Source organism: Podarcis melisellensis (genome assembly GCF_964234715.1).
Source record: "Podarcis melisellensis genome assembly, chromosome: 3".
NCBI classification, from domain to species: Eukaryota; Metazoa; Chordata; class Lepidosauria; order Squamata; family Lacertidae; genus Podarcis; species Podarcis melisellensis.
This window is the reverse complement of record NC_138530.1, coordinates 70,754,037-70,781,918: the sequence shown is the minus strand read 5'-3', so window position 1 is coordinate 70,781,918 and position 27,882 is coordinate 70,754,037. Positions and strand designations below refer to the sequence as shown.

The 27,882-nt window shown below is 43.5% G+C and overlaps 1 protein-coding gene and 1 long non-coding RNA gene across 5 annotated transcripts; one reads left to right on the top strand and one right to left on the bottom strand.

Moving 5' to 3' along the window:
• Nucleotides 1–10,575: 10,575 nt before the first annotated feature.
• LOC309366197 lies at nt 10,576–12,405 on the top strand. The gene is made up of 3 exons (XR_014166565.1): nt 10,576–10,593; nt 11,696–12,230; nt 12,267–12,405. It is a non-coding gene; the product is annotated as an uncharacterized lncRNA (long non-coding RNA).
• DDO (D-aspartate oxidase) lies at nt 12,277–22,284 on the bottom strand. Of its 4 annotated transcripts, none has more exons than XM_081904693.1 (5): nt 22,150–22,284; nt 19,062–19,236; nt 17,857–17,965; nt 16,399–16,575; nt 12,277–12,888 (listed from the first exon to the last, which is right to left on the bottom strand). In XM_081904693.1, exons 2-5 carry the CDS (start codon nt 19,231–19,233, stop codon nt 12,321–12,323), a joined length of 1,026 nt encoding a protein of 341 aa, XP_081760819.1. In that variant the 5' UTR covers nt 19,234–19,236; nt 22,150–22,284; the 3' UTR covers nt 12,277–12,320. The 4 variants fall into 4 exon arrangements, with proteins under 4 accessions (XP_081760819.1, XP_081760821.1, XP_081760820.1 ...); XM_081904695.1 differs by lacking the exon at nt 22,150–22,284 and adding an exon at nt 22,063–22,082; XM_081904694.1 differs by lacking the exon at nt 22,150–22,284 and adding an exon at nt 22,038–22,058.
• Between the last annotated feature and the right edge of the window lie 5,598 nt (nt 22,285–27,882).

The window sequence follows — 27,882 nt, the reverse complement described above, 5'->3', positions numbered from 1 at the left end:
TTATTAATGTGGAAGTGCTAGTCGCTAATAGACTAGCAGTGCAACCCTTAACACATCTATTTAGAAGTCCTATTGAATTCAATGGAGCTTACTCCCAGGTAAGTGGGGATAGGATTGCAGCCTTAGGTAGGAATAAGGAAGGAGGTCCCTGGTTTGGATTTCACCAGACCATAAGCAAACTTAGTTGCCTTATGGTTCATTGTGTCATGCATGTAGACTAAAAAGGTGAGGTATAGCATCTTATTTCTTGTATACAAATAATACTATCTCACCTTCAGCCTACTATCTGTGATAAGGTGTTAAAGTAAGTGAACCAACTGGTAGTGTTGTGGCAAGGATTACCACAAGATATAGGTGAAACTGTTTGAACACTCAAAAGCAATAAAGGTGGGGGGGAACCCAATTTTGGGAAATGGCAACAACTGGTTGTCTTAACCTTGCTTGTCCTCCGGGCAGTCATGCTTGGCTCTCCCTACCTGCCCACCTGTCATCACTGAACCTGCCTAATGGTTGCCCAATCATTCTTAAAAGTCTGGAATGTTTTAGGGAAAGTCTTTCATCCCTGAATTCAACACATTGCAGTGCTTAATTCATATCAATCCTCATTACCTTCAGAAATGGAAATCTAATTTTAGAATACAGTACATTTCTTTTGGGTGACTTTCCACCAGCCCTGCCTCTTTCCTTGGAAGATATTGATTGACCTACATTATAGGGGAGGCTGAAAACCTTTTCCTCTGCTACCTTTTAAAGACACATGGAATGGTTGGCCTAGAAGTCACAGTCAGAAGCATTACACACTTTGAAATAACCTAAACAAGGACTTAATGGACATTGGCTAATAGGAATCATGCCTGTTGTCTTTGTCCACGGAGTTTTCTTGGCAGGGATATTGGAGTGGCTTGCCGGTTCCTGCTCCAGGTGGATCACGTTTGGTCAAAACTCTCCACTATGACCTGTCCATCTTGGGTGGCCCTGCACGGCATAGCTCATAGCTTCTCTGAGTTCTTCAAGACCCTTCGCTACGGCAAGGCAGTGATCTATAAAGGGGAGTCTGACCAAACTGCGGGAGGCAGTGGAAGACAGGAGGGCCTGGCGTGCTCTGGTCCATGGGGTCATGAAGAGTCGGACACGACTAAACGACTAAACAACAACAACAATAGGAATCATGCAAGTCTCCTGAACCTTTTATACCATTGTGGGATAAAGCTTTTTAGCCAGGTTTAGAAATATATTCTTTCCATCAGAGTTTTAAATTCCAGATGAACCAGTATTCGAAAATCTGTTTTTCAGTTGCATTCAGTGGTGACTGGGGCCCATTGGAAGTGGTGGGGCAGAAAGTAGGGAAGCCAAGGGTAGGTGGAGCAGATGCCGTAACAGATGAAACTGACTCCTCATAGTTTTGTCTCCATCCTCCTCCCTGTTGGGTTCTCAAAGGGCAAAACTGAGACGGAGGAGGAGGAAGCTGCCAGCCAGGGCCACAACTGGGGATGGTTCTAAGTAAGGCAGCAGGCAGGTGGCTGCTGACCCAGCTTGGTGGGGCAGTGCCCCATTTGCCCTATTGGATCAACCTCCACTGACTGCATTAATGTGGTTATGGAACCTCTAACTATGCATCTAAGCACACAGGGATAAGTCCTACTAAGTCATACTCCAAGTAGACCCATTAAAATAAATAGCATGCCTAACAAGTCGATTGGTTTCCATGGGTCTAGCTGGATGCAACCCACCATTATGCTATTTACAATTGGTAAATTAATACTTTGGCTTTATAAGAGAGGCAAACATTTCTCAATGCACCAAATACCAAATCATTATCATCATTTTATTTGTATTCCGCCTTTCCACAGTTAAAGCTATGCTCAAGGCAGCGTACAATATGAAAAGATTTACATAATTACAAACATAGCAAAGTAGTCATAAAAATAAAGAAAACACATCAAAAACTACATAACCAAACTGAACAAATTCCACATAAAAATAAAGCTCCAAAAAATTAATCATTAACAGCAGCAAAAACTCCCAACAAAAACTTCCCCCCAAATACCCCAGTCCAAATCAAAGTCTGATGGCCCCACTTGGTCTGCTGGCAACCATTTTTGTAATCCTTTTCATTTTAAGCATGTGCACAATTAGGAAGTTGGTTGTAACCTCTGCTTAGCCTCAAGCCTACCACTGTGATCCACACTATGTACAGAATAAAGTTAATTCTTTAAGCCTCAGGCTGTTTGCAGGCATATGGGGTTTGGGGAAATACTTTAGGTCTAAAGCCTACATAGAGAAAGAGTGAATTAAGCTATTCCACATCATGGCAGCTGTCACTACCTGGTTCAGTTGATCTCCACCCCATCCAAAACATTACTATTGTCCCATATCCCTGGCCTACCTGGCAGCAAGTCAGTATGCCAAGTCCAAAGTCCGAGGTTCAATCTACACAAGCGAAGTCCAAAGACACAGTTCAGGGTCAAAACAAGTAGCCAAGTCTGGAGGTCAGCAGTCAGGATACAGCTCAGAGTCAAACCCAAAGCACAATCCAGGAGCATACAAGCCAAGGTCCAGCAACATGGGCAGCTGAGAAGACACAGCTCCTCAGCTCTGCTTCCCTTTTGTACTTTGCTGATTGCAGCAGCTGAGCTTGATGAGGCAGGTGACTCTCACCTGTTCCAGTCCTGCTCTAGCTGAGGAATCAAATATCTCCTTCCAGAGCTAGGGAGTTGGGCTGTGGGGCCTTGCCTACCTTAGCCTCCAAGAACACCCCTACCACTGCTCCCTAACCTCAGAGCCCACCATGTTCGTGGGGACAGCTGCTCCTCTGGCTCTGGTGATGGGACCTGCTGTTCTGGTTTCTGTGCAGTGACCCCCATCCCCTTGCCATCCTTTGTCACCCTGTACTTCCCCACCCCCTGCTTGCCCTGGTGTGGCCCAGTCCCAGCTACACCCCTCACTGGGATCCTTTTCCTCTTCCACATCATCCTGCCAGTTCATGACCACTATAAACAATAGCAGAGAAGGAACAGGATGCCAGATGAACAATTGCCATTCCCCTCCCCTTTAATCACAGTGCTATGATGTAGGGATGCAGGAGTTGGTGAATTATGACACAACACAAATGCTAACACTTAAGACAAAAGCCACAGTACTGCAGCTGAAGCATATGAGAAGAGACCACAATGCTTCTTTTAAACAGTGGGGAAAGACAGAAAAAGAAACATTTCTGTGGCACCATTTACAACATTGTAAGGAGGCCAGTGTTGTTATCTTCATGTTGCAGGTCAGAGGCCGAGAAGCCACCTACTGAATTTCCAGCAGCAGTGACATTTGAACAGGAGCTTATGATTATTTTGGTTCAAAGCTTCACCTCTTTGCAGCTCTTCCCTAAGAATGCAAAATTCTGCCAAAGCTGTGAAATATGATTTGAGAAGTGAAGAGGGAGGGAGGAATGTGTGTAGCTCTAGCAAAACAGGCAAGCAGCACGGATGCCTTTATTGGACGAAAATGAAGATCAGTGAGGTCAAAGGGCCATTTTATCACATCGCAGTTGTCTTTTTACAATAATGGGGAAGGTGAGAAGCTGAGTTGCACAGGTGCTGCATCCAGATGATTGCTTCAGATACACTCCTTTTTATTCTTCGAATTCTTGCCAGAGTTCATGATCCCACAATGCATTTCTTTCTCCACCTAACTACTTACTAAACCACCTTAAATTGTTCCAAATGAGACCGTGAACTCTGGAGAGGTGGATATTCCCGCCCCCTGCCAACCATAAGAAGTGTCTCAGTTCATACAGTTAATTCCACATGAGTTTGTCCCCTCAGAAAAGAGCGGGAGGAATTGCTATGTGGTACTGATATTTATTGCTCTTCAGCAATGTTAAAATCTTTTGGGAATAATCAAGCTCACAGGTGGAAGGGAAAGCTTGTAGTTAATTATTAAAACGCTGCCTTAGTTATTGCAGCATGTCAGAAACCACTGGATTTTCAGAGTTGGGAAACTTAATTCCTCTAAAACAGGATACATAGAGTGCTAGAAAAAATCAGTATAATATTTAGTTTGTTTGCAAAATAGATGGGCTGCTAAACATCAGAATAGCCAATTGGTGTACAAAAAAAGTAATCATAGAAGGCAATAACAGCATTAGAAACATAATAAAACAAATTTCTGACATTTTTGCAATGCTAGTAAAGGTAAAGGTAAAGGGAACCCTGACCATTAGGTCCAGTCGTGACCGACTCTGGGGTTGCGGCGCTCATCTCGCTTTACTGGCGGAGGGAGCCGGCATTACAGTTTCCGGGTCATGTGGCCAACGTAACTAAGCCGCTTCTGGTGAACCAGAGCAGCGCACGGAAACACTGCTTACCTTCCCACCAGAGCGGTACCTATTGATCTACTTGCACTTTGACATGCTTTCAAACTGCTAGGTTGGCAGGAGCTGGGACTGAGCAACGGGAGCTCACCCCGTTGCAGGGATTCAAACTGCCTGACCTTCCGATTGGCAAGCCCTAGGCTCTGTGGTTTAACCCACAGCGCCACCTGCATCCCTTATTTGCAATGCTGGACGTAGACAAATTAACAATAGTAGACTAGAAAAGCCTGAGTAAATTGTGGGGGGAGAGGAGAGAAGAGATTTTCAGCATATATGAAAAGCCCAGAAATCATAGGAACCTGGAATATTTTGAGCGGGAGGGGGCTTGAGGAAACTGGAATTCTAACTGAATATACCTTAACTCAGGGGTGGGGAATCTTTTTGACCCAGCTGACCAATCTTTATCTTCCCCTACAAGCACTGGCCAACTTTGACAAGTGAGAGGGGCAACCCTCCCATCATCATCCGATGACTGAATTGGCCCACATGGGTGAACTTCCCACACATTGGGGAGTTAATCCCTGTTTTCTGTGCAGAAAAGTTATACAAGAAGCCAATCCAGCTACTCCACACCTACTGTTACATAGGTCATCAGGTATGGAGCAGATGATTGCGACTTGGGGAAAATTCCAGTGGGAGAACTGGCAGGCCAAACTGGGCCCACAAGCCAGAGATTTTCCCATCTCTGCCTTAGTAGAATACAACCCTCTGGGTTTTCACCTTTGTATACCCAGGAAAGCTTTGCGCCATTGAATCAACCCAGGTCATATTTCTTCACATCACTGCAAGGTGCCTGCAGACCTGAGAGTGCCAGATGGCTCAATGAAGCAACTGGAACTATAAGGGAAAGTTTGAAGGCATAAACTTTAATCATTATTTTAAATTTTTTAATAATGTTTTTTCACCCACTGTGTTAACACTTATGACTAGACAGGAACCGTAAAAAAAGAGAGGATAAAGACTTTTAATCCTTCATATTCTATCCGTCTGTTGTTTAAATGAGACAAGTCAATCCAATTGTTCAGGTGCCACTTTTGAAAACGAAAAGCTTTAGTAGTGATTCAAGGCTGAATCATTGGTGCATATTGCATCAGAACAGCCTTAGTTCAGCTCTTAGTAGGTAAGAGTATAATAAGAGGACTTTTTTATCACAGCATTTCCCATTAGCACATCTTGCTCCAGCAGAGGTTTTCAGCGGTATAACAAATGTTTCAGTCTGAGGTTCAACACAGGGCGCAGGAGAATAAGGGCAGGCAGATCTAGAAAGCTAATTCTCCTCCCAAACTGATGGACAGTCATAGCAGAGTGTCATTTTCAAGCAAAGAAGCTTCTGTTCTAGATCAGGCCAAGGAACCATCTGGTCCAGCATCCCATTTCCCCCAGTGGGCATCCTTCCCCCTACCACTTAATGTACACAGAATCATAGAATCATATTTTTTTGTCTGATGCTAGGTGTTTTCTCCCTATGTATTGTTTGTGGTCCATAGGAAATTTCTACAAGGTATTTAGTGTGGTTGTTTTATGATGGGTTTCTTAACATAGTTGTGCACCCCTCTGGGCTCCACTAAGGGACAGAGGCATGATGATGATATCAATATCAGAATGTTAAGGAACCTTTACTTAAGTGGAGTCTCTGACATGCAGTGCTTGTCTTCTGTTTTGGCTGAAAACATACAGGCTGAAGAATTTAAACAACAGCATCTAGAGCCGCTTGTCAAAACTGTCTGGGAATTTCCAACTTTTACAGAATGCAGCCATCAGGTTGTTAACTGCCATGAATATATCACTCCAGTATTACAAGATCTTTCTGCGCCTTTCGTTATGGGCTCTGTTCAAAGTGCTGTTTTTGACCTTTGAAAGTTTAAATGGCCTGGGGACAGGCTGCCTTCTGCTGCATAAGCCTACTTGTCAGCTGTGGTCATATTCAGATGCCCACTCTGGCTGCCCTTGCTATCAGGAGACACCTGCTGAATTTGAACTTATCAAGCCAGTTGATTGATTTTGTTTAGGTTTGAAGTGAGGCAATGGTTTCCTGGCCCACTACAGGAGCTACCTAACTCCCCAGTGCTGTGATAGTTTTGTTATTATCGCTGCTGTTGAGAACTGTCACTTTGCTTATCTTAGACTGCATACACACCATGTATTTGACGCACCCCACTTCCACAATCCTAAGAACTATAGTTTACCTCTCAAACATCTAAAATTCTCAGCACACGTAGCAAACCACAGTTGCCAGGATTATTTGGGGGAAGCTATATGGTGCGTATGTAGCTACAATATTTACCTGGAATTGTCACAAGTAGTGCTTATTGCGTTTGGTTTCCATTTGGCCCCATTGCTCACCATTTTCTCCCTGCATACCAGGGATGGCAAACCTGAGGCTCCTCAGATGTTGTCAGCCTTAGTCAGCAGGATCAAATGATCAAATGATCAAATGATCCTTAGTCAGCAGGATCAGATGATGAGAGCTGAGGTCCAGCAACATTTGGAGGGTGACAGATGCTCCTTCCATGATCTATTCCTGTTATATACATACCTACCAGTTGACAATAACATTTGCATTTGATGAAGTGGACTTTAGTCCACAAAGGCTTGTGCCATAATATATATGCTAGTTTTTAAGGTGCCAAAAGCCTTAACAATTTTTTAAATCACTGTCAGTATCATTATTTCATTTGCTCCAAGGAGCTCAAAGTGGTATACATAGTTCTTCCCCTCTTCACTTTATCATTTCAACAACCCTGTGAGGTAGGCTAGGTAGAGATAATTCTCTCCTTAAATATGTTGACCTGGCACCCTCACCCTTATCCTTCTGGCACCTGGTAAAGTCCAGTCTGCTTCTTTGGCTTTTAATAGTATTTAAGGCCCCTCTATCTGGTTTCTACCTGCAGTTTTTGTTTGCTTTCTGCTTTTCCTCCTGCTGTTTTGATCATTGTAATAGTTTGACAATGGATGTTCTACTTTTATAGCGTATTCTGTAATGTTCACTTGCCATTGTTTGGGAAGCCACCTTCAGGGCTGTTTAAACTCACATTCTGTTATCTGCCTGTTCTGAAACATTGGTAGCTATGCCCAAAGTCCCCACCGCCACCTCTAACATTTGCAGCTGGAAATATTTTTTAATTTTGAATGCAAAGGCTCAGAGCAACCTTATTTTCTCACCCATTTGCATCACATCTAACGATTAAATATTGACATGGCTGCCTTCGGAAGCATGTTTCACTCCCTGAGGCTAAATATCAAAGGCTATTCTTGTATCAGGCCAGCAATTAGTCTCAACTGTATAAAAAGGAGAAAAATAATATTGAGTAGATACTGCCAGAGGGAACTCTATTTCTAAGTCATTTATTATCGTTCTTTTTTTGCACCTACTTCCTGTTATTATTACTGATAATTTCCAGCATTTTACTACTATAGAGTGTATGAGATTAGCAGAATGCTGCCTTTTCCAACCCAGTAACACTATTAATAAGGTAAACGTAGCGACCAGGGGGCTGAAAGGAACTCTCCCAATGCTGTACTCTGGACTCGGTCCTGAATGTAGGGTTGGAACCACTGTAATACCCCAATTCCCCCAATTCCCAATCCCTGGAGCCAGTCTAGGAGCATACCATGGGCGATGGTATCAAATGCCGATGAGAAGGCCATCCATTGGGGCAACCAAGGTTGACTCAGTTCTGTGGCCAGGCCTGAAACCAGATTGGAATGGATCTAAATAATCTGTGTTGGAGGACAGAGAATGGTTGCAGATGATGTTATAGCATCACCCTGGAGGAAAACAGGTTGGTATCTGAAGGAATAATAAACAACGCTTTTCCTTCATAGTAAGAAAGCATCTTCTCTCATATTTCTTACTGCTTTTCATTTGAAAAGTAAATTAAGTGTTAGAGAAAGCATTGATTTTGACCTTACAACTCTGTTTCAGCCCTGCAATCCATGCTTACTAAGAGACTTTTTCCAAAACATGGTAGACAGAGGGATTCAACTGTGTAATCCAGTGGTTTTCAACCAGTGTTTGAAAAGGGGTGAGGGGCTGCTGGCTCTGTGAGCACCCACGGGGGTGCCACAGAAAGAATGTAGTTTGTCAAGGGAGCCATGGACCCAAAAAGGTTGAAAACGTCTGGCCTAATCTACAAAAAATTAAATTAACCTTACAATCCGAGCTTGCCTCTCCTGTTGTTTGGCAAAAAATGCAAAGCTGAGAGCTGAAATCTACATTGAATATGTTCTCTTCCTTTTGTGGGATGCAAGGAAAGCTTGTCTCTATTCCCTTCCTAAATGAATCTCTCTGTGTGCCTAACAAGCCTTGCCAATTTTGCCCCCTGGAGGCGGAACCCCATCTGCTCAACCAGAGACTACTAATTCAAAGTGTTAGCTCTCATCTCACATGAAATTTTAATGAAGTTAAACTGGAATCTCTTCTCTGTCCCTGAACACCAACCGATCAACTTCCTTGATTGTGCTCTAAGAATATCAATATTCAGTGGTGCAAAGAAAGACTTTCCAAGAGCTGGGGCTATCAAGGTGTCTCCTAAAGTGTTGTTAGTTCATATGTTCTGAAACAATTGGCCTCTGATTTGTATATGTGAGTGTCAAGCAGTGTGATTTTAGGTATGTCTGCTCATAAGTGAACCTGAGTTCAGTGGGCCTTACTGGTACATGTGCATAGAACTGCAGCCTGATTGGATGACAGCAAGAATGTGGACCCTGATGTGATACCCTCCAGATGCTGCTGGACTACAACTCCCAACAGCCCTGACAACTACCTGTGCTGGCTGGGGTGATGGGAGTTGGTGTCCAACAACACCTGGAGAGCCAGAGGTTTCCCATTTCCAGCTTGGAAGAAGGGTGAGATGAAAATGTGACTTAATATAGAAATTGTCTTTTTTAGCAGAGCCTATTCTCTGAGGAACAGCATTTGCTCTTGCATTCAGGTGAGCATATTGCATTCCTGCTGATTTCCCAAATGCTCCCCCTTTCATCTCTCTGAAAGAGATCTGAAGGCAAAATTGAACTGGAAACATGGAACAATATTCTTCTCCCTATAAACGTACAGAAGATAACCAAATGACAGTGACAGAAGCCAGGAATGCAAATAATACATGTGATATATATCCCAAAGAGATGCACTTTGAAATCCCAATTGGTTTCCACAGCAATGCTTATAGGCTCCTCCAGACAGCCAACTTATTGAGTGATTCATCCTGATTTGCTTTCACAATCCTTGTGCAGATGGTGGATTATGGAGCATTTGTTCCAATTCCCTGGTAGGAGCTTGAATCACTCCCACAAAATACTGTCTGGGGGTGACCTAACCCTCCCCTGAAATCTTTAGGACTTGATGTGTAAGATTTATAAATGATTTATAAAGGAAACCTACAGTTTGGGAAGAGGGACATGGGTGGCGCTGTGATCTAAACCACTGAGCCTTGGGCTTGCTGATCAGAAAGTCAGCGATTCAAATCCCCGCGACGGGGTGAGCTCCCATTGCTCGGTCCCAGCTCCTGCCAACCTAGCAGTTCGAAAGCACGCCCCCCAAAAAGTGCAAGTAGATTAATAGGTAACACTCCGGTGGGAAGGCAAACGGCATTTCCATGTGCTGGTGCCGTGTTCCGTTGTGCCAGAAACGGCTTAGTCATGCTGGCCACATGACCCAGAAAAACTGTCTGTGGAGCGGACAAACGCCGGCTTCCACAGCCAGTAAAGCGAGATGAGTGCCGCACCTCAGATTTGTTTGCGACTGGACTTAACTGTCATGGGTCCCTTTACCTTTAGTTTGGGAGCAGAAGGAAAAAGTGAAAGCTTCTCATAAGAAGCTAAATTGGGGGTAGCCAGCACAGAGGCCTCAGATGTTTACAACTATTATCATCCCAGGTGGGGTTTATGGAAATCGTAGTTCAAAACACCTGAACAGTTGGATACCACAGAACCAGTGGCGTAGCGTGGGAGGTGCAGGGGGGGCCAGCCACACCGGGTGCAACATCTGGGGGTTAGGGTTAGGGGGCGCAAATCCACGGGTTAGGGGGCACAAATTACTTGCCTTGCCCCGGGTGCTGACAACCCACGCTACGCCACTGCACAGAACAAAATGTGTGTGTGTGCACGCACACACCAGGTTGCAACCCAGAGCCTGGAACTGGATTACTGAGGAATGACTGAGGAGGAAGTGAGAGAGAAGCTGCTGTCTTCCCATCTCTAGCGCTGCAGCAAGTGGGATTCCAAGTTGGCAGGTATTGTGGATGAAATGAACCGACACAGGGCTAGCTCTTACATCCCGTTGTCTTGAAGCTGTACTTCAAACTCTTGGGCTGCCTGCATCTGAGAATGTTGCTGGGGTGACTATAGCAAGGAATGCACTGTTCTGTATTCAGGAAAGGTGAGCAGTTTTGCTCAGAGCTACTTGTAAAGAGTTACAGGCAGCGTAATGGTCTGACTATTAAAGCCCAGGAATTTGGCAGCATCGTGCAACAAGCTAGTAACATAAAAGATAACGGCAACTGTAATCTACAACTGCCTGCAGCTTCACAGTCTGCAGCTTATGATATATGGTTCTGCTCTATAGTTTGAAGGATGACGTTTTGGCACTGCGGCCACACACAGCACTTGCTCGAGGATAGCAGATGCCGCTCCTGTGTTCACAAAGGAAGGCTTTTGCATAGCCACCCAGGGCTTCTTGGGAGGAAGGTGCAGGATATAAATTTCATAAATAGCCATCATTGGGAAAGCTTCCACCATGAACAAAGACATGCACTAAAAAGAAACAGCTGCAGAGTTTTTCCCATTCAAAATAGGAGATGATTAGTCAACCCATCACATTGGCAAAGTCTGCCCCTTGCCTTTTTTTTTTTATCCACAAGCCCCACTGAAATAAATGGGAGGCTGGTCTTCATTACAGTGAAGTATGTGCTGAATAACCCCCCTGTGGCTTGCTCCCTGTGCTTCTTACAAGTATGTGGGCTTCTGCAGAGGAAATCCTTTATTAAGATGATGTTCAGAACAGAAGAATGAGCGGAAGAATGATTGGCAGCAGGGGACTGGTATGGGGTGCTGGGTGGAGTCAGTGTGAGTGACAGGCGGAGTCAATTAATAGCGATCATTGGCGAGTGGAGAATGATGCAGAAGAGGAATTAGCAGAGTGTTAGGGAGAGCAGTGAGCTGAGTCAGAGTGGTGTTAGAGCTGCTGAAGAGAAGAGACAAGCATGCCAGGTTATGACAGCATAATTCGTTTTTCTATATTAAAAGTCCACTTGCTTGGATGGCTTTCCATCCAAAATTATATACCAATTTTAAATTTATGAATGTATTCTGGTCTGGGGGATTCCAAGTTAGCAGATCTCACTCCACATACTGATTTTGAATTGCAGCCAATAAAGGGAAAATCTGGTTCCTCTATGTAAAGGAGTAGGTGGTGACAGCAGGTTGCTCTGGGAAATATTAGGAGAAGTCTGGCCTGGACCAACTGAGGGCCTTGTAGGAGACTCCTGGAATGCTGTAGCTTCTGAACCATCCAAGCAATCTCTGGTTTTTAAAGACAGTGATACCCTGCAGAGCAGCCCTCATTCCCAAGCAACCTGAATAGGGCTCAAATAGGTGACTGATCCAATGCTGCCCTCTGCTGGTGAAATGGAGCTGCACAACAGAATTTTTTGCAACGGTTGGGGACTCAATAATATTTTGTATTCAGCTGCATTACAGATTAAACACTGCAGACAGAACCTCTCCTCCCATCACCTTTCAGCCAGTTGTCACATTCCCCTGCTGGCCATCAAGTGCTCAGTTGTCAAGAGAGAGACGCCTCTGTAAATCAACCCAATGGCATTTTTCCTGACCTGATTTCAGAACTAACACACTAATCCAATTTATATCAGTCATTACTGAGAGAGAGAGAGAGAGAGAGAGAGAGAGAGAGAGAGAGAGAGAGAGAGAGAAATGAGAATATGAACGTTCACCTTACAGGCTACAGTTTTGCCTTATGCCTTGACATTTCAAGGGCTGCAATGCACTCTTTAACCAGCTGGGTTGCTTCCTTAGCTGTACCCTGGTGCACGGAAAATCCACCGCCCCCATGTCCGTAATTGTGCACCACCAGAAGCTTTCCACTGCCTCGAACCAGTATCTCTTTCTGGACTCTCACGGCTGACCTGGATGGCCTCAGGCCCACCCTCACCTTTATATCCTGAGCTGCCTGAAGGGATGGCTCAAGAGCACAACATCGGCCAAATATGTCTTTGCTGGTACTGGGATCTGGAGACAGCTTCCAGTTGCCTTTTTGCCGTGTCCCACCAAGCGTTATGTTGTGTATCCCTGGGTAGATGTAGGTTAATCCATCGCCATCCCGAATGAAATGTGTTACCCAAGGGGCCTTGACCTTGAGAACCTGACCTCTGACGGGGTGTATCTCGAGGTCACCCACAAGCTTCCTGGAGCCAATGCCAGAGCAATTCACTATGATGTCATAGTCACTCCGCAGCTCCCATAGGTCTTCGATTTTTCTAGCATGCACCTGGCCCCCATTTCTTTTCAGCCTGCAAAGGAAAAAAAATCAAGAGGTGAAATCATTCTCTATCAGTGTGAATGTTTTGCCTGACTGCTACACAGGCCAAGGATATAAGATGCCATATTTTTTGCCCTATAAGACGCACCAGACCATAAGATGCACCTAGTTTTTGGAGGAGGAAAACAAGAAAAAATAATATTCTGAATCTCAGAAGCCAGAACAGCAAGAGGGATCGCTTCTGGGATAGCTGTGACAAACCTCTTCAGGGCAGGGGGAGCGTTCCTCCCGCTGCCCTGAAGAGGCTTTGCACAGCTATCCCAGAAGCCAGAACAGCAAGAGGGATAGTTGCGCAGCCTGTATTTGCTCCATAAGACGCACACACATTTCCCCTTACTTTTTGGGAGAGAAAAAGTGAGTCTTATAGAGCAAAAAATACGGTAATTTAGATGGTCTTTGACTAGTGTGAAATAGAAAGATGGAAAGAAAAAAACAGAAAGGTTCCAATATGCAATCCAGATAATCTCATCCTACTTTTTTTAAAAAAGAAACTGTTGAGAAGAAAAATCAGTGAAGAGATTGAAAAACCTTATGGAACAGAAGTGTACACAAGTCAAATGGGATCCATTTGTTTGGGGAAATTTTTAGTGTTTGAAGTTTTATTCTGTTTTAGTGTTCTGTTGGGAGCTGCCCAGAGTGACTGGGGAAACCCAGCCAGATGGGCGGGGTATAAATGTTAAAATCAATTAACAATTAAAATTAAAGCATGCATTTATAGACATAATGCTGAGTATATCCTATCTCCTTCAGCTATCGGTTCATAGCCACCAGTTCAGTCAAGAGATAAAGTATCCATTAAAATTGTAGAATATCTCATTTATGTAAAGATTCAGGTAGGCAGCCGTGTTGGTCTGACGCAGTCGAAATATATTTAAAAAAATTTAAAAAATGTCCAGTAGCACCTTAGAGACCAACTAAGTTTGTTCTTGGTATAAGCTTTCGTGTGCATGCACACTTCTTCAGATACACACTTCTTCATTTATGTAAAGTTAGTGGAACAAAAATCAAAAAAGTGTGGCTGCTGTGTGTGTGTTTTGGTAAGTCCCAATGACTCTACAATCTAAGCAGGAAAAATACGCAATTTGAAAAGAATAACAAAGGACTGAACAAGTGGGAAATGTACAACTAATCACAGGTTAGGTGATCTCCTTCATTCTCCGGCAAAGAGCCGTTTTTCTCCAGCAAAGAGCAGTTTTTACAGGGATCAGGAAAAATGCTGAGTCAAGATCCAAAGTATCATGCAATTAGTTTTGTGCACCCACAAGAACTTTAGACTTCTGTTTCTTGCACTGTTGCCCACCAATCCACATGTCAATTATGGAACTGAGGAGACTTTCAGAGCTGTTCGTGATTTGGTGCTGGAGATTGCTGTTCAGAAAAACAGAAGTTTTTTTGTTTTTTTTAATCCACTGTGGAACTGTGTTTTAATTCCGAGTCTGTATTACATAAGAGGCTGGGCTGCACTGCCTGCCTGTTTGCTCTCTGTTTTCCCAATTTGAGGTGGTGGTGGTGTGTAAAGACCTATACAGATTGAGACTCAAGAATTTGAAGGAGCTCCTCTCTGACCATCTGCCAGCCCAGGCCTTAAGATTTATATGAAAGGCCCTGCCTGCAGCTCTGTTGACAGTGGTGGTTCATGGTATGATGGCACAGAACAAGACCTTCTCTCTTGTGACTCTGCAACTGTGGAACTCTCCCCCATGGAAGATAAAAGCTTCCCACCCCCCATCACCAGCCTCCCGCCATCACATAAAGATGTGCACTTTTTTCTTCAGGTCTTTGGAGCTAATGAATTGATCTTCAGCAGATGGATTGGTTGCTTTTATTATCGTTACTGGTTTTGTTTGACATTAAAGTATCAATATAACATTGTGCACCGCCTGTGAACCTACCGGTTGAAGTGCGGGTTATAAACACTATAAATCATCATCATCAAAAATGCACTGAACAAAGTCAGGGAACAGAGCTTTGAGGGAGGCTGCTCTTTTTGTGCTCTTACAAAACATCTGTTCAGTTGCAAACATATGTGCTAGGCTGATAATAAAAGGACACAGAAACTCACATAGATCAAAATTACAGGAAACTGCTCATTGTGCCCATCCTTGAAAAAGCAAAAGCACATTTCCCACCTACCTCTACCAAAAATAATGCATCCCAGTGTCAGGCTAAAGCAGGATACAAGAGCTGATGGACATTAAGTTGGCCCTCGGTTTATGCTGAAATCTCACTTGTCTGTGCCGCACCAATGCATCCTCACAGGTGGGCACAATTCTTTTTTTTAAAAAATCATTACCCTCTTGTGCCTTCAACAAATCAGTTGTTCATGGGACATGCCCCCTCCAAGTTTTTGTTTTCCCAGGGTTTTTTTCATTTTAGTTTTTTTTTTAAGCTATTGCAATGTTTATGCAGCTGAAAATTATGCTGCCATGGAACTGAATGCATCAGAAGGTGATAGACTCTTAATTCCTTTGGTCTGAAGAAGAGGCTGGCTGGCTGCTCATCATTTATGCTGCAGCTGCATCTCCTGAATTGGAAGCGGCTTTGAGGTCACTCCCAATTTAATGTTTCTGAAGTTTGTTGTGACAGTTGAAAAGTAGCCGACGTGCCCCAATCAAAACTCTTCTTGCCTACAGAAGTGGCTTGTGGGTTCCAGTCAAGTGCTTATGATTGATTCTCTTTTTGTATCTTTTGATGAACAGCACCATGAATAGTGCTCAGGGCACTTGAGGGTACACAATAAATTACACATCTAATAGACACTTCCTTCTGACCCACTCAGTGGAAGAAATCTTAATCATTTGTTTCAGCTACTTGGACACCATCCTTCAAAAGGGCCTATCAGCAAAACAGCATTTATTTGAGTGAGTTTTGTGCCAATGACTCGCTCTGAGGATCAGGCAGCTCCTTTGGGAAATTACAAGAGTGTAAGACAGAAATGAGGGGCAGCAGAGGCCTTTGCCCACAGGCCTGCCTGACAGATACTAAATGGATTCTGCAATTTAGTTGAGCGTCGGCACCACTTTCAGGACTGTTTAAAAAATGAAACATGACAAGGCATGAGTTCCCCGTGAGGTTGCTCATATGTCAGAACAGCACACTGGAAGAATAAAGAGCACTCAGCGTGTGATTGCTTTGAAGCAAGAACTGCCAGCCCATGTTGTAACATGGTGTGAGAATAGAGGTGCCATTGCATTACAACCAAGGAGCACTTTCTTAACATTTGGTCTTTGTTTCACTTTGCATCACATCACCACAATAAGAAAATGGCAGTGTGTTGAAAGCTGGGACAGGGAAGCTGTGGTCCTACAATCCCCATCATCCCTGACCAGACAAAGGACCATCACATTCTGCTTGTGAGCATGCAGAGGCATCTGTCTGGCTGCTGCTGGAGGCAGGATGCTCGGATAGAAGGATCTTGGTCTTATCCAATAAGACGGTTCTTTCATTTGTTATAGCAAGGTGTCCATCCAAACACTCATACCTTTTCTCCAGCCAAAGCAAATAGGGTGGGCAGTCACACTTCAGTGTAGTAAAGGCCTGACCACATTTGTGCTGCGGAAATTTCTTCATTTCCTGTTCAGTCATCGAGCGAAACCCCAGAACCACATCAGACCAGAATGGAGGCTTCTCTTCAGGAAGGGTTTTAAAGATCTGCCAGCTCATAAACATGAAAGGGGGGAATGTAAAACACACAGCCATTCTGTTCTGTTACATTTATTGGAAAATCATTATCTAAGACCAAAATTATTTCATATAATTGTGGTTGGGTTTTTTTTTGGGGTGGGGTAGTTCCGTGCTCCTGCTACACCTGTTCCTAAGATGTATTTTTCCCCCATAACCAAACTAGGGCCTTTGTAAAGCCCACAAGCTGGGCTTAGTGGCAACAGTCCTCTCCTGCTGTTGCTCTACTGCTTTTAATACAAAGCTGTTAAACAGCAACCGTGATGAATAGCCATTGGGAGACCAGTCCCAAATAAATTTCTACCATTCTTTCATATGATACCAGAACATGTGCTTATGTGACAGTGGGGGGAAACAGATACCACACTGGGAACAGCATATCCCAAGGGTTCCATTTAGGATGTTATTTTCATGGAATTACATGGGGGGAGTAATGTTGTTTGTTTGTTATTATGGCATGTATGGCATGTTTTTATATTGCAGACCACCTTGTGATATTCGGATGAAGGGTGGTATAGAAATTTAAATCATCATAGAATCATAGAGTTGGAAGGGACCCCAACAGTCATCTAGCTCAACCCCCTGCAATGCAGGAATCTCAAGTAAAGCATCCATGACAGATGGCCATTCAAGCGCCGTTAAAAATCTCCAATGAAGGAGAGTCCACTGTTGAACAGCTCTTACTGTGACAAAGTTCTTCCTGATGTTTGGTCAGAATTTCCTTTCTTGTAACTTGAAGCCATTGGTTCAGGTCCTACTTACCCTCCACAGCAGGAGAAAACTAACAGCATTTTAGATATTTGAAGGTGGCTATGATATCTCCTCTCAGGCTCCTCTTTTTCAGGCTAAACATACCCAGCTCCTTCAAGTGTTCCTTATAAGGCTTGGTTTCCAGACCCTTGATTATGCCCTCCTCTGCATGTGTTCCAGCTTGTAAATGTCCATCTTAAATTGTGGCGCCCAGAACCGGACACAGTATTCCGTAATACTAGTACTTCATGAGCGCATATTGGTTTTATCTCTCTCCCTTTCTAAAACATGGCCATAGATTACAATTCCAATGCATGCATTTTTATGTGTTTATTGTATTTATAGCCCACCTTTCTTCCTCCAGTCAGTGTACATTGGGTTCCTACCCAGACAGTCACACAGGCACTGTCCAGACCTTCACTGCTTTATGTGCCTTAGACTCTGCTTGGCCAACAGGCTTGCCTATCCCTCTGCTTTTAGTAACCATAGTACAGCCTTCCTTATTTACCCAGAGACCAAATGAATCCCAGCCTCTGAAGCTTCTGAGGAATTACAGATGACTGACAGGAAGTCAAAGGTCTCCTTAAACCACTGCTTCTGTTGATGAGCTGGTGTATCTGCACAGCAGAAAGAAAACACATTTTAAATGATGTTTTAAATTTATAGTTTCATATCTCTATTCTCCATACTCAGTGAAACATCTAGAATACAATGGAGCTTGACGGTAGTTTGATTTGTAATCTAGTCTTGCAAAGTGATTGCTGCTTCTTCCTGTAAAATACTGACTACCTTCATATGTAGCTGAATGGATATATTTTCCAGCTTCTATGATGTATGTAACATGGCCAAATAAACAATGCAAATATTTCTGCCTGGAAGCAAAGTGTACATACAGAGTCCACAACAGGGAAGAGTCTTGCATGCAGCAATAGGGGTACTATGACAGGCGCTGTGTACAAGGCTCTTCGGATGGAGTTTTGGAAGGACCCTAGCCTGGCAATATTACAAAGAATGTTAGTAGCTTATTGACTGGGTGCAAGTTCAATGTGTAATATTTTAGATTTGCTACTTTTTTTCCTTATAGAACTACTGTAAAGAGAGAGAGAGAGATGTACAGTTGATGCTAAACATATGTGGAGGTTATGTTCCAGGGATAATGCATAAAGCCAAAATCGTGAATAAAACACACTCTCCCTGCATCTCTGAACACGCTCCCAAGGTGAGTGCAATGGTAGGAGGGATCCTTTTTGGCCAAGCACATAAAGCTGGATTTGCACAAGTTAAATGTGTGTAAGCTATGAGTCAACTGTACATGCACCTCAGTTTGGCAACAGCAGCACTCATTTCACAGCAACCACTTCAGTGTTTTGTTGCTCGTGGTGCACTGATCCACTTCACAAGGAATCAGCCCTGAAAACTACAGTTACCCCTCTCTGAAGCCCGTTTTGGGAGCTGATAGTAAATACAGAAAATCATCTGGAGGATGCTGAAGACGCACCTCTTTACCTTTGCTTTTGACACTTGAGACGTATATGTTTAGGACCCACCTTATTTTTATTTTTGTAAGTTGCTTAAAACCATTTTTAATATTATGTTTTAAATGTTGTAACCCACCCTGGGATCTTAGGGAGCAGGGCGGAAAACAAATAAATACATAATGTAAAAATCTATGCCTATTTACATGTTGCATCTTAGGAAGGAAATTCCACTCACCTGGGTAAATATGAGGAATGAGCATCCCAGCAGCTACATCACTTGTTGTATTGGGGGTAAACCTGTCAGCAATGACAGTCACGCTGCAGTCTGAGACAGATTCCGAAATGCAAACAGCAGTAGAGAGGCCAATGAGCCCTGCACCAATGACTGCAATCTTTGCTTTGGCCATGTTCTGTTATGAGAAGTGGAAGGAGAAAGGAGGGGGGTGTGTGAAAATAAAATTCTAAAGACAAAATAAGGATTTCTTATATAATGATTTTTAAAATAAAATAATAATCTAAGAATACTTTTAAAAAAACTGTCCATTGTGGAACAAAATATCGGGGGCTCTTAATCCATAGATATCTTAAGAGGGATTAGCATAGGGGACCTCACCCATGCACTTGATTGAATAGGTTCTTCTGGAAATAAAGCTTAAGAGGTATCCGTTCAGCTTCATTGACAGCACCTGGCACTTTGGGGCTGTTTCTTGGATCCCAGCCACCTGGCAGGGTCCATTAGTCTGGATGGCAGTGGCTGATAGCCTTCTTAATTTCCTACTATGCCTCAGAGCAATGGTACACTAGGGCAGTGTTTCCCAACCTTGTGCCTCCAGCTGTTTTTGGACTACAATTCCCATCATCCCTTGCCACTGGTCTTGCTAGTCAGGGATGATGGGAGTTGTAGTTCAAAAACATCTGGAGGCACAAGGTTGGGAAACACTGCACTAGGGTTCTTGCGGGGATTAAAAGGGTCGCTCACTGTTGTTGCTGCAAGATAAGCCCTGGCCAGAGGTGTAACAATGCAGACTGGGACCCACTGGAGAGGACTTTCCTGAAGGCCCTTTCAAAACTACAGCAGCTCTGCCTGCCACTGTTTAAATAACAAAGTAAAGAGAAGATGGAGTATGCAAGTAAGCACAATTTCTTCTCTAAACTAAAACACAGCCAATTAGCCAGTCATTCCTTTGAAAGGTCAACATGAAACTGCACAATGTCCAACTACACATCTGCAAACAGTGTCTGCAAAAGATACCATTTGTGAAGAAGAGAAAGTTAACCCAAAGCATGGGGCAACATCAATATATTGTGTATTTGACAGTCCTGGCAGAATGCAGGGATTTTGTATTCATAGAATATTAATATTCATCAAATCTCCTGTTGCTTTGATAGCCACGGCATTCATGTTGGAACAGCTTATGGATCAACAAGTACTTAAAAAAAAAATCTAGTAGAGAGTGGCCTTCGTACCCTGCTTTAAAACATCTTAGGTTTTGAACTTCCTTTGAACTTTGCACATGACAAGTAGAATTTGGTTGATAATTCCCCAAAGTTAATTTCTGATTAAATTCCTGCTTACCATTGCCTTCTGATATTTTGTGTCTTTTTTCTTTTTTGGTGGGGAAGGAATCTGTATTCTCTATAATACAGATATACTAAGGAAGAGGGAGGTCAACCATCCCAGTGAGCATACATAATTTATCAAAGGGCTCTGATACTTTTTCCTAATATGAACTGAGTTTAGACTATTCCATCTCTTTAATCTGCATGTTTTCTTCTCTCTCTCCCTCTCCTCTCCAGTCCAACAACAAAAAAGAACAATAATCAATGCACAACAGAGCCACTCTTATAATGAATGAATATGATCAAATGTTTACTGCTTGCAGTCATAGGCCAACACACAGAGGAGAGGAAATGTCTGAAACTGATATACAATGTGCACAATTAAACTACCAGTTCACAGTTCATCATACAAAGCATGATATAAATAACTGCTAATAACAACTTCCAAAGGTTTCTAGCTGTTTAGTTTGGTGAACCAACTTTGCAATTTACCTACACATTATTTTTTAAAACCTGCACAGATTTTTGTGTTTGTTGTGTGTGTTGCAGTTGGATACATCAAGGCAAAGTGGAAATATTTCTGCCCTTCCACAGAATAGAGAAGGCACCTCCATCAACAAAACACATTTCAATATATGTACAGTACTGTAAAATGTTTGGCACTGAAAAATATGAACATTCGATGCCTTATAAAATTAGGAAATAAGATTTTTTTTATAAAAAAAGTTTTTCACATTTGTCCTGCACTCTTCATCTAATGAACAAGCTGCATACATGGGATCAAGCCCATTTTACTGTCAGATTACGGTATACTAGGCTCAAGATTTGGTGGGTTTCATGGTTGAGTAAGGTCTGTCCAGCAAAACTGTCCACTAATGCTATGGAGTATATCACACAGTTTTATACTAGTCCCAAAATAACAAGAACCCTGCGGCATATTAAAGCCTAATATATTTATTATGACGTCAGCTTTTGAAGAGGTGTGAAGCAGTGGATTCCAGTCCATGAAAGTTTGTGCAGTTCTAAATCTGATAATCTTTCAAGGTGCCTCAAGACTCTGCTGCTTATACTGCAAAAGACTTAACGTTGGTACCCCTTCTTGAGGTTACAATGGTCCAGTGGACTGAGGAAATAAAGAAACAAGGGTTTTGCCACAGAGTACTAAGTCGTCTTTTGCAAAGGGATCAAATATTTATTTCACTCATTCTAATGCACATTAATCTCTGACTTTTGTCTTCTGGGTTTCTGGGGTTTTTCCTGTTGCTATTCTGTCTCTCACAGCTACAGTAAACCTACCATTAAAATTATGGACTGGTCATTTCTTCGTTAGGGGGCAAACGGGCAAATTTAGCAAGGGATCAAATACTTTCCTCCCTCACTGTACTAGTCCCAGCCCCTGCCGTTTGTGAAGCACCCTTTTAAACAGGGCTCAATTTCTGTTCAGAAACGTTGCAAAAAACACGGTTTGACAAATGATCTCTGACCAGTCAAAAACGTGCCAGTATTTTCAGCTCACTGCTTAGAATGCGGATAAGAGCAGGAGCTATGAAGCGGGATAGTATTAAAGTAAAAAATAAAAATCCAAAAAGCTCTCCGCCCTCCCCTTTCTCCAGGAACCGGCTTTATAATAATATGTAGGTTCACAGCGTACATTTCCTACAAGGCTCTACATTTACGTGGATAGGCGGACTAGAGGAGTTCACGGGTTTTCCTGCTCATTCTGACGAGCCCCGAACAACCGCGGGAGAGAGGCTAAAAAATACCTTTCCTTTCAAAAGAATCCCTTTCCGACAAAGCGGCGCTTCCCACCAAAGGTTTCCAGGCCACGGACGCGACCATTAGAAGGGGACGGAGGGGAAACGCAGGCTCGGAGGGCGGGGCAATCTTCTGAAGACGGCTCTGCTCGTTCCCGATTGGTCAGCAGCGGCGGGCTTCGGCGACTCCACGGGCTCGAGGGTGGCCCGTTTCGTGCTCCCTCCCGCCGAGCCTCGCTCCTTGCAACGAGGCGTCTCCCGCTGGTGTTTTGGATTCGTCCGACTGGCTCCCCGTCGCGGAGTGTCCATGGTCCCTTCAAGGGAGACTGCTTCACTTGTCTCGTTGCATGATTTTAATTGGTGCTACTGGGCAACATAGCTGTCAACTTTTCCCTTTTTTAAGGGAAATTCCATTCTTCCGAATAGGATTCCTCGCAAGAAAAGGGAAAAGTTGACAGCTATGCTGGGCAACGAAGTCAAAATAGGAGTCGCAAGGTTAAATATTAAACCAGAGGCAGTTTATTCATGGCCGGATTATAATAGTTGCAATTGGAATAATTGCGCCAGGGCTTATGTCTGCAAGGGACCCAATGAATGTTTCACGCTCTTGTGTGTCAGTCTCCAGGTGGGGAGTAAACTACAGTTCCCAAGATTCGGGTGTGCAGCCATGTGTTTTAAATGTATGGTGTAGCTGTTACATACAGGTTTCCATTACCTCTCAGAGGGAAATCTGTTAAAGCTCCTCTCTTCAGACATGTCTATCAGAGCTTCTGCCAAAAGTTTATTTATACATGAGTGGGCCAACCCAAGTGGCCACCCCACTCAACATTTCCAGCAAACATATGGAAAGAGGCTTTGACTGAAATCCCGCTTTGGAGGGAATCTCCCTTTGAATTGGAGCATCCTAATAATTTGTATTGTTTGTGGACTGCCACCTCTCCCAAGCTGGCAGTTAGTCACAAAACATATTAGAATGCAGTTCAAAAAAAAAAAAATAGTGGTTGCAAATGCAACGTGCAGAAAATGATTGTTTGGTACAGTCTCTTGCCAAAATGATACAATATGATTAGATGTGTCGCATATGGTCACTGTGCAACATAGATTTAAGTGCTGTGCTGGATCATGGCCAAAATTCATATTTGCTTTATGATCAGAATGTTTCAAGTTGCTGGTTATATTGAATATATTTTATGTTTATTTTTATATCTTTAGGGCCAACTATTTACATGAAGGCTGTTCCAGGTGGGTAAAGAGGTTTATGCCATGTGTAGATTCCTCAGAAGCTGGGAAGAGCAAATTACGGTAATACTCCATATATCTGGGTCCTTGGTTATGTATGCGATAGGAACTCTTTTCCAGAAATGTAGGAAGCCCTTCCCTATACTGTACCTTCTTTCTTGTTGGAAAGGAATCCAATGTAGGCACTCTTTCATCAATGGTCAAATCATCACTTTGCACTTTGCGAGCTACATAGTGCATGTGTAATTTTCCCCCCCAGTTAAAACAAATCCTCATATTTCCCAGTGACTTACTGTAGTAGGTAGAATGTTCAGAGCTGCTGCTGATTTTTGAGATGTATGGAGGCAGCAAGCAATAAAAGCCCCTGGAAGCACCCATTCATTGCCTGGATAAGGTTTCGGGTTCAGTCTCCATAATTTCCCACTTAGAGATCTCTGCCTAGGAAGTGCTGCCAGCTGGAGAATGGGAATGTCTGGAAACTGCTGGCAGCCCATGAAGAAAATGCTTGGCTAGGCATGGACTAGTTATCTGAGCAGGGACAGCTTATCCCATTTCACTACCTGAGGATAAACAGGAATTGCCAACCCCTGGTTCCTCCCACCATGCCCCACTTCCGCTGCCACCAAGCTCCAGTTCTCTCCAAACTCAGCAGGAGCTGAGGCGCTCCTCCAAAAGTTGCCACTCACTTGACTTTTCCACCCAGGGGCAGGGAAGACATGTGGCAATGTTGTGCTCCAGAATGCCTCCCTCTCTGTAGTGGAAGTGGTGGGGTGGGCAGAGAACTGCCTCGTTTCAGTTCCACCACCTGAGGTGGGTGCATCACCTCACATCATGGGTGGGCCAGCTCTGTATCTGACAGTTAGCATAAGGCAACTGCTCAGCTTATTACTGTATATATCTGCATGTATAGATATATAACACCACCAGGATTTTAAAAATATAAACACCCCTTAAAGTACATAGCTTGCACTGACATATTTTGTCAATTTATTGTTAATTATAAATAAATTTTAAAAACGCAATGTTATCACTTTCACAGTTAGTGGTACATAGATTTACACACTGGACAATCATTTATGTCTGTTCCTTCATATAAAAAACACACACATTCATTTTCTATAATTAAAATAGTATCTGGGTTCTGAGGGCATAAGACGTTTGTCACTTGATTTCACTGCCATATTTTCAGTTATTGGATGGCATCACCACTCCATAAATCCATATTCTTATGAAACTCAATCTTGTGAAAGAGAACATGTGTTCCAGGAAAAACCATAGCTCTCCTCTTCACACACTGTTACAAGATATCCTCATGATGTTAGTAGAGACACACATTGGCTACTGCAAAATGGAGTTGGCTGGCTGCTGATTGAAATGGCACTTCCTCCTTTGCTATCTGACCATCTTTTTCCCTGCCAAAAGTGATATTTGTCAGTCCTGGTTTTTGGGGTTGGTGGGAAAGGTCACCCCTTGCCTGAGGGGAGGCCTGCAGCCTATGGCTGCCAGTGTATATTGGTGCTTTCCTGCTGGTTGTCTCACAGTAGTCTTTACAGGGAGAAGCCCTGAGAGCACTTCTTTCTGACTTAACACTACTGTAATGCATTGTGCATAGGGAGAGGTATAAACATTGCATTTAGTGACATCATCAGGACATTTTATCATCACACGTTGATTAATGGCTTAATTGCTTTTCTAATGTGGGGATGTCATTCACCACCAACATTATGATTGGTGGATGGCAACAGGGTTGCTCAGAACGATGCAGGAGTGGTTGTCTGTTTTGTTACACTGCCACTTGTTTTTATTGCTGTTCTTTGGCTTTCACCTTTGCTGCTGAGAACACATGGTGGCATAAATGAATTGCCCTGCCAGTCGTGAAACATTTATTTCAAGGGTGGGGCACCCATGGCCCTCCTTATGTTGTTGGACTCCAACTCCTATCTGCCTCAACTAGCAGAGCCAATGGTCAGAAATGATGTGAGTTGTAGTACAACATCTAGAAGGGGCAACGCAGCCAGATGGGTGGGATATAAATAATAAAATTGCTGTTGTTATTAAGGTCCAGCCCAAGAACCAAGTGTCAAGGCAGGACAATACATGTTGCACCCAAGGATAACTAAGGATGCCAAAGATTTCTGTTGTTAAAATAAAAAACTGTATATAGTTGGCCTACACACACACACACACACACACGCGCACACACACACGCACACACACCTCTCCAGAACCACAGTCTTTATCCCCTAGCCTTTGAAAGGGCTGACACAGACAAAATGGGGCATATGAGAAATGGAGAATCTCAATCACTGGAGTCAGGAGGGTTCAAGAATCAGGGAGACAGAAGGGGGTGTTGGTGGGAAGAAGTCAGAGTATTCTCTTGGGCAGTGGTTCCCAACTGGTGGTCTGTGGACCCCAGAGGGTCTGCATAACCTACCAAGCGGTTCAGTAGTACCATTCATCTAACAAAAACTACCACAGAGATATCAAAAATTTCAAAAGTAAGGGAGGTGTCATAGCTTGGCTTTCAAAAAATGGGGTCTGCAGTACTTAGCTAATTAGGAACCACTGCCTAGTGGTCTCAATATTAGGGTCTGCTGCTGTTGTTCAAGGAAATAAGGGTTTCCCTTAATGCTGACTCAGAAATATGTTGCAGCATACATTTTGCACAGTCGAGCTTTAGTAGTTTCACACAAGGGTTTCTGCTTCTTCGCCAACTTTACCTTAGTCCACTTGCTTCCCTGCACAGTGAAACACCCATGAACAAGAAGCTTGCAAGCAGCTGCTAGAGGTTCAGAATGTGAAGGAGTTGCTAGCAAGCTGAAAGCCTGGCTCTGGGAAGTGACATGCCCTTGTGAGGTGGATGCCTGTACCTCTAGGATGGGTGATCAGAAGGTGATGGCAGGAGGTGGCCTTGTTGAAACTTGGGACAGATGTGCCAGGATGCTTTGTTGAGAAAATGAAACTACCAAGAAAGGAAAGAGCAACAGGGCACAGCTGGGGACACAGAGGAAGAGGAAGGGAGAGGCCAAAGAGATCTGAACACATGAGAAAGTTAAAAGTGGGGGGGGGTAGAGGAGGAGGAAGACAAACGGGGCTTGGCAAGGCCCTTCCCTCTGAAGCCACAGGGGAATCATTGTGGAAACCAAAGGCTGAGATTGTAGCAGCTGATTCCCCTCAAACTGTTTTCTTTGTTAAAATGGCTGGGAAAGTTGCATTTCCAACAGGAACAGAAATTAATTGTGAGAGAGCTGCAGGGGTAAACGTAAGATAAATGATTGAAGAATAGCCAAAAAGCTTTGTTCTGAAGACTCAACACATATTTTTTTTAAAAAGCCTAGTATGTATAAACATATGCATATGTAGAACACATCCAGCAAAAGACCTGTGGCCTGGTGACCCCAGCCTCTGCTCTGCAAAGTAGTCAAGCACATGCCCTTAGTTTTAACTGAGGGTGGTAAAGAAACTCTCCAGGGTCAAAACTACATGTTACTTTAACCATTTTAAAAATAAATTAGCAAGCCTAAGAGCTATCATTCCTATTTATTAATAAAAAAGCATCAATGAGGGAGGGCCTTTCCAGATTGGGACAATGGTTAACTCTTTCCCTTATGCCATTTTCACACTGACAATTGGCCCCAGGACTGTTATTTGCCCCCAAAGAGCTATTTGCAGCCAATATTCTGTATACAACATCCTTCTGTAGTTTTGTTCGCAGATTTTTCTGGCCTTCAGGCATACCAAGACATTTTATTCTCATAGCACATTTAAGATGAGACTTATACCAGCTGAGTGAAAATGTATCTTGGATTATCCTCAGGCTTGTACCGTATTAGGCGACTGGGCGTATTAGACAACCCCCCAAACTGGCAGCTGCCAATTTGGGGGTTCGTCTTATAAGCCCAGTCGCCTAATACGCTGGGCAGCTCGGCGCCAGGAGGAAGCCGCCCAGCGAAGCCAGCTTAGCATTGCTGGGCAGCTTCCTCCCGGCGTGGAGAGGAGCCTGCCGTCCGCTGCTGCGCCAGCTTCTGAAGCAGCAGTGGGCGGGCTCCATACCCGGCGTATAAGACGGCCCACAACTTTTTAACCTCTTTTCCAGGGTTAAAAGGTCGTCTTATACGCTGGAATCTGTGGTAATAAGTCATAGGGAATGTACACACATTTAGTTTCATGCCAATTCTCTCCCCCCCCCCCTTGAAGAGCCCTGTTAAAGATTGAAAGAGTTAAAGATTGCAACTGAAATAAAGGGAAGGAATGAAAAGGAATGAAATAAAAATGGCACTCCAGTTTTTAAGACAACCTGATTTTATCTGTGCTGCAGAGACGTTGCTACAGACAGCTAACAATATTTTGTTTTGGTCACACATAATTCATTTAACATTCAATGAGCATGCATGCTGTCTATGCAACTTACAAATGTTGACTGTCTTCATTAGAAGCCATGGGCTGGCTTCTCCTTTTAAAGGGATGGCATTGCTAAGAAATGAGACAAAAGCTTAGAAAACC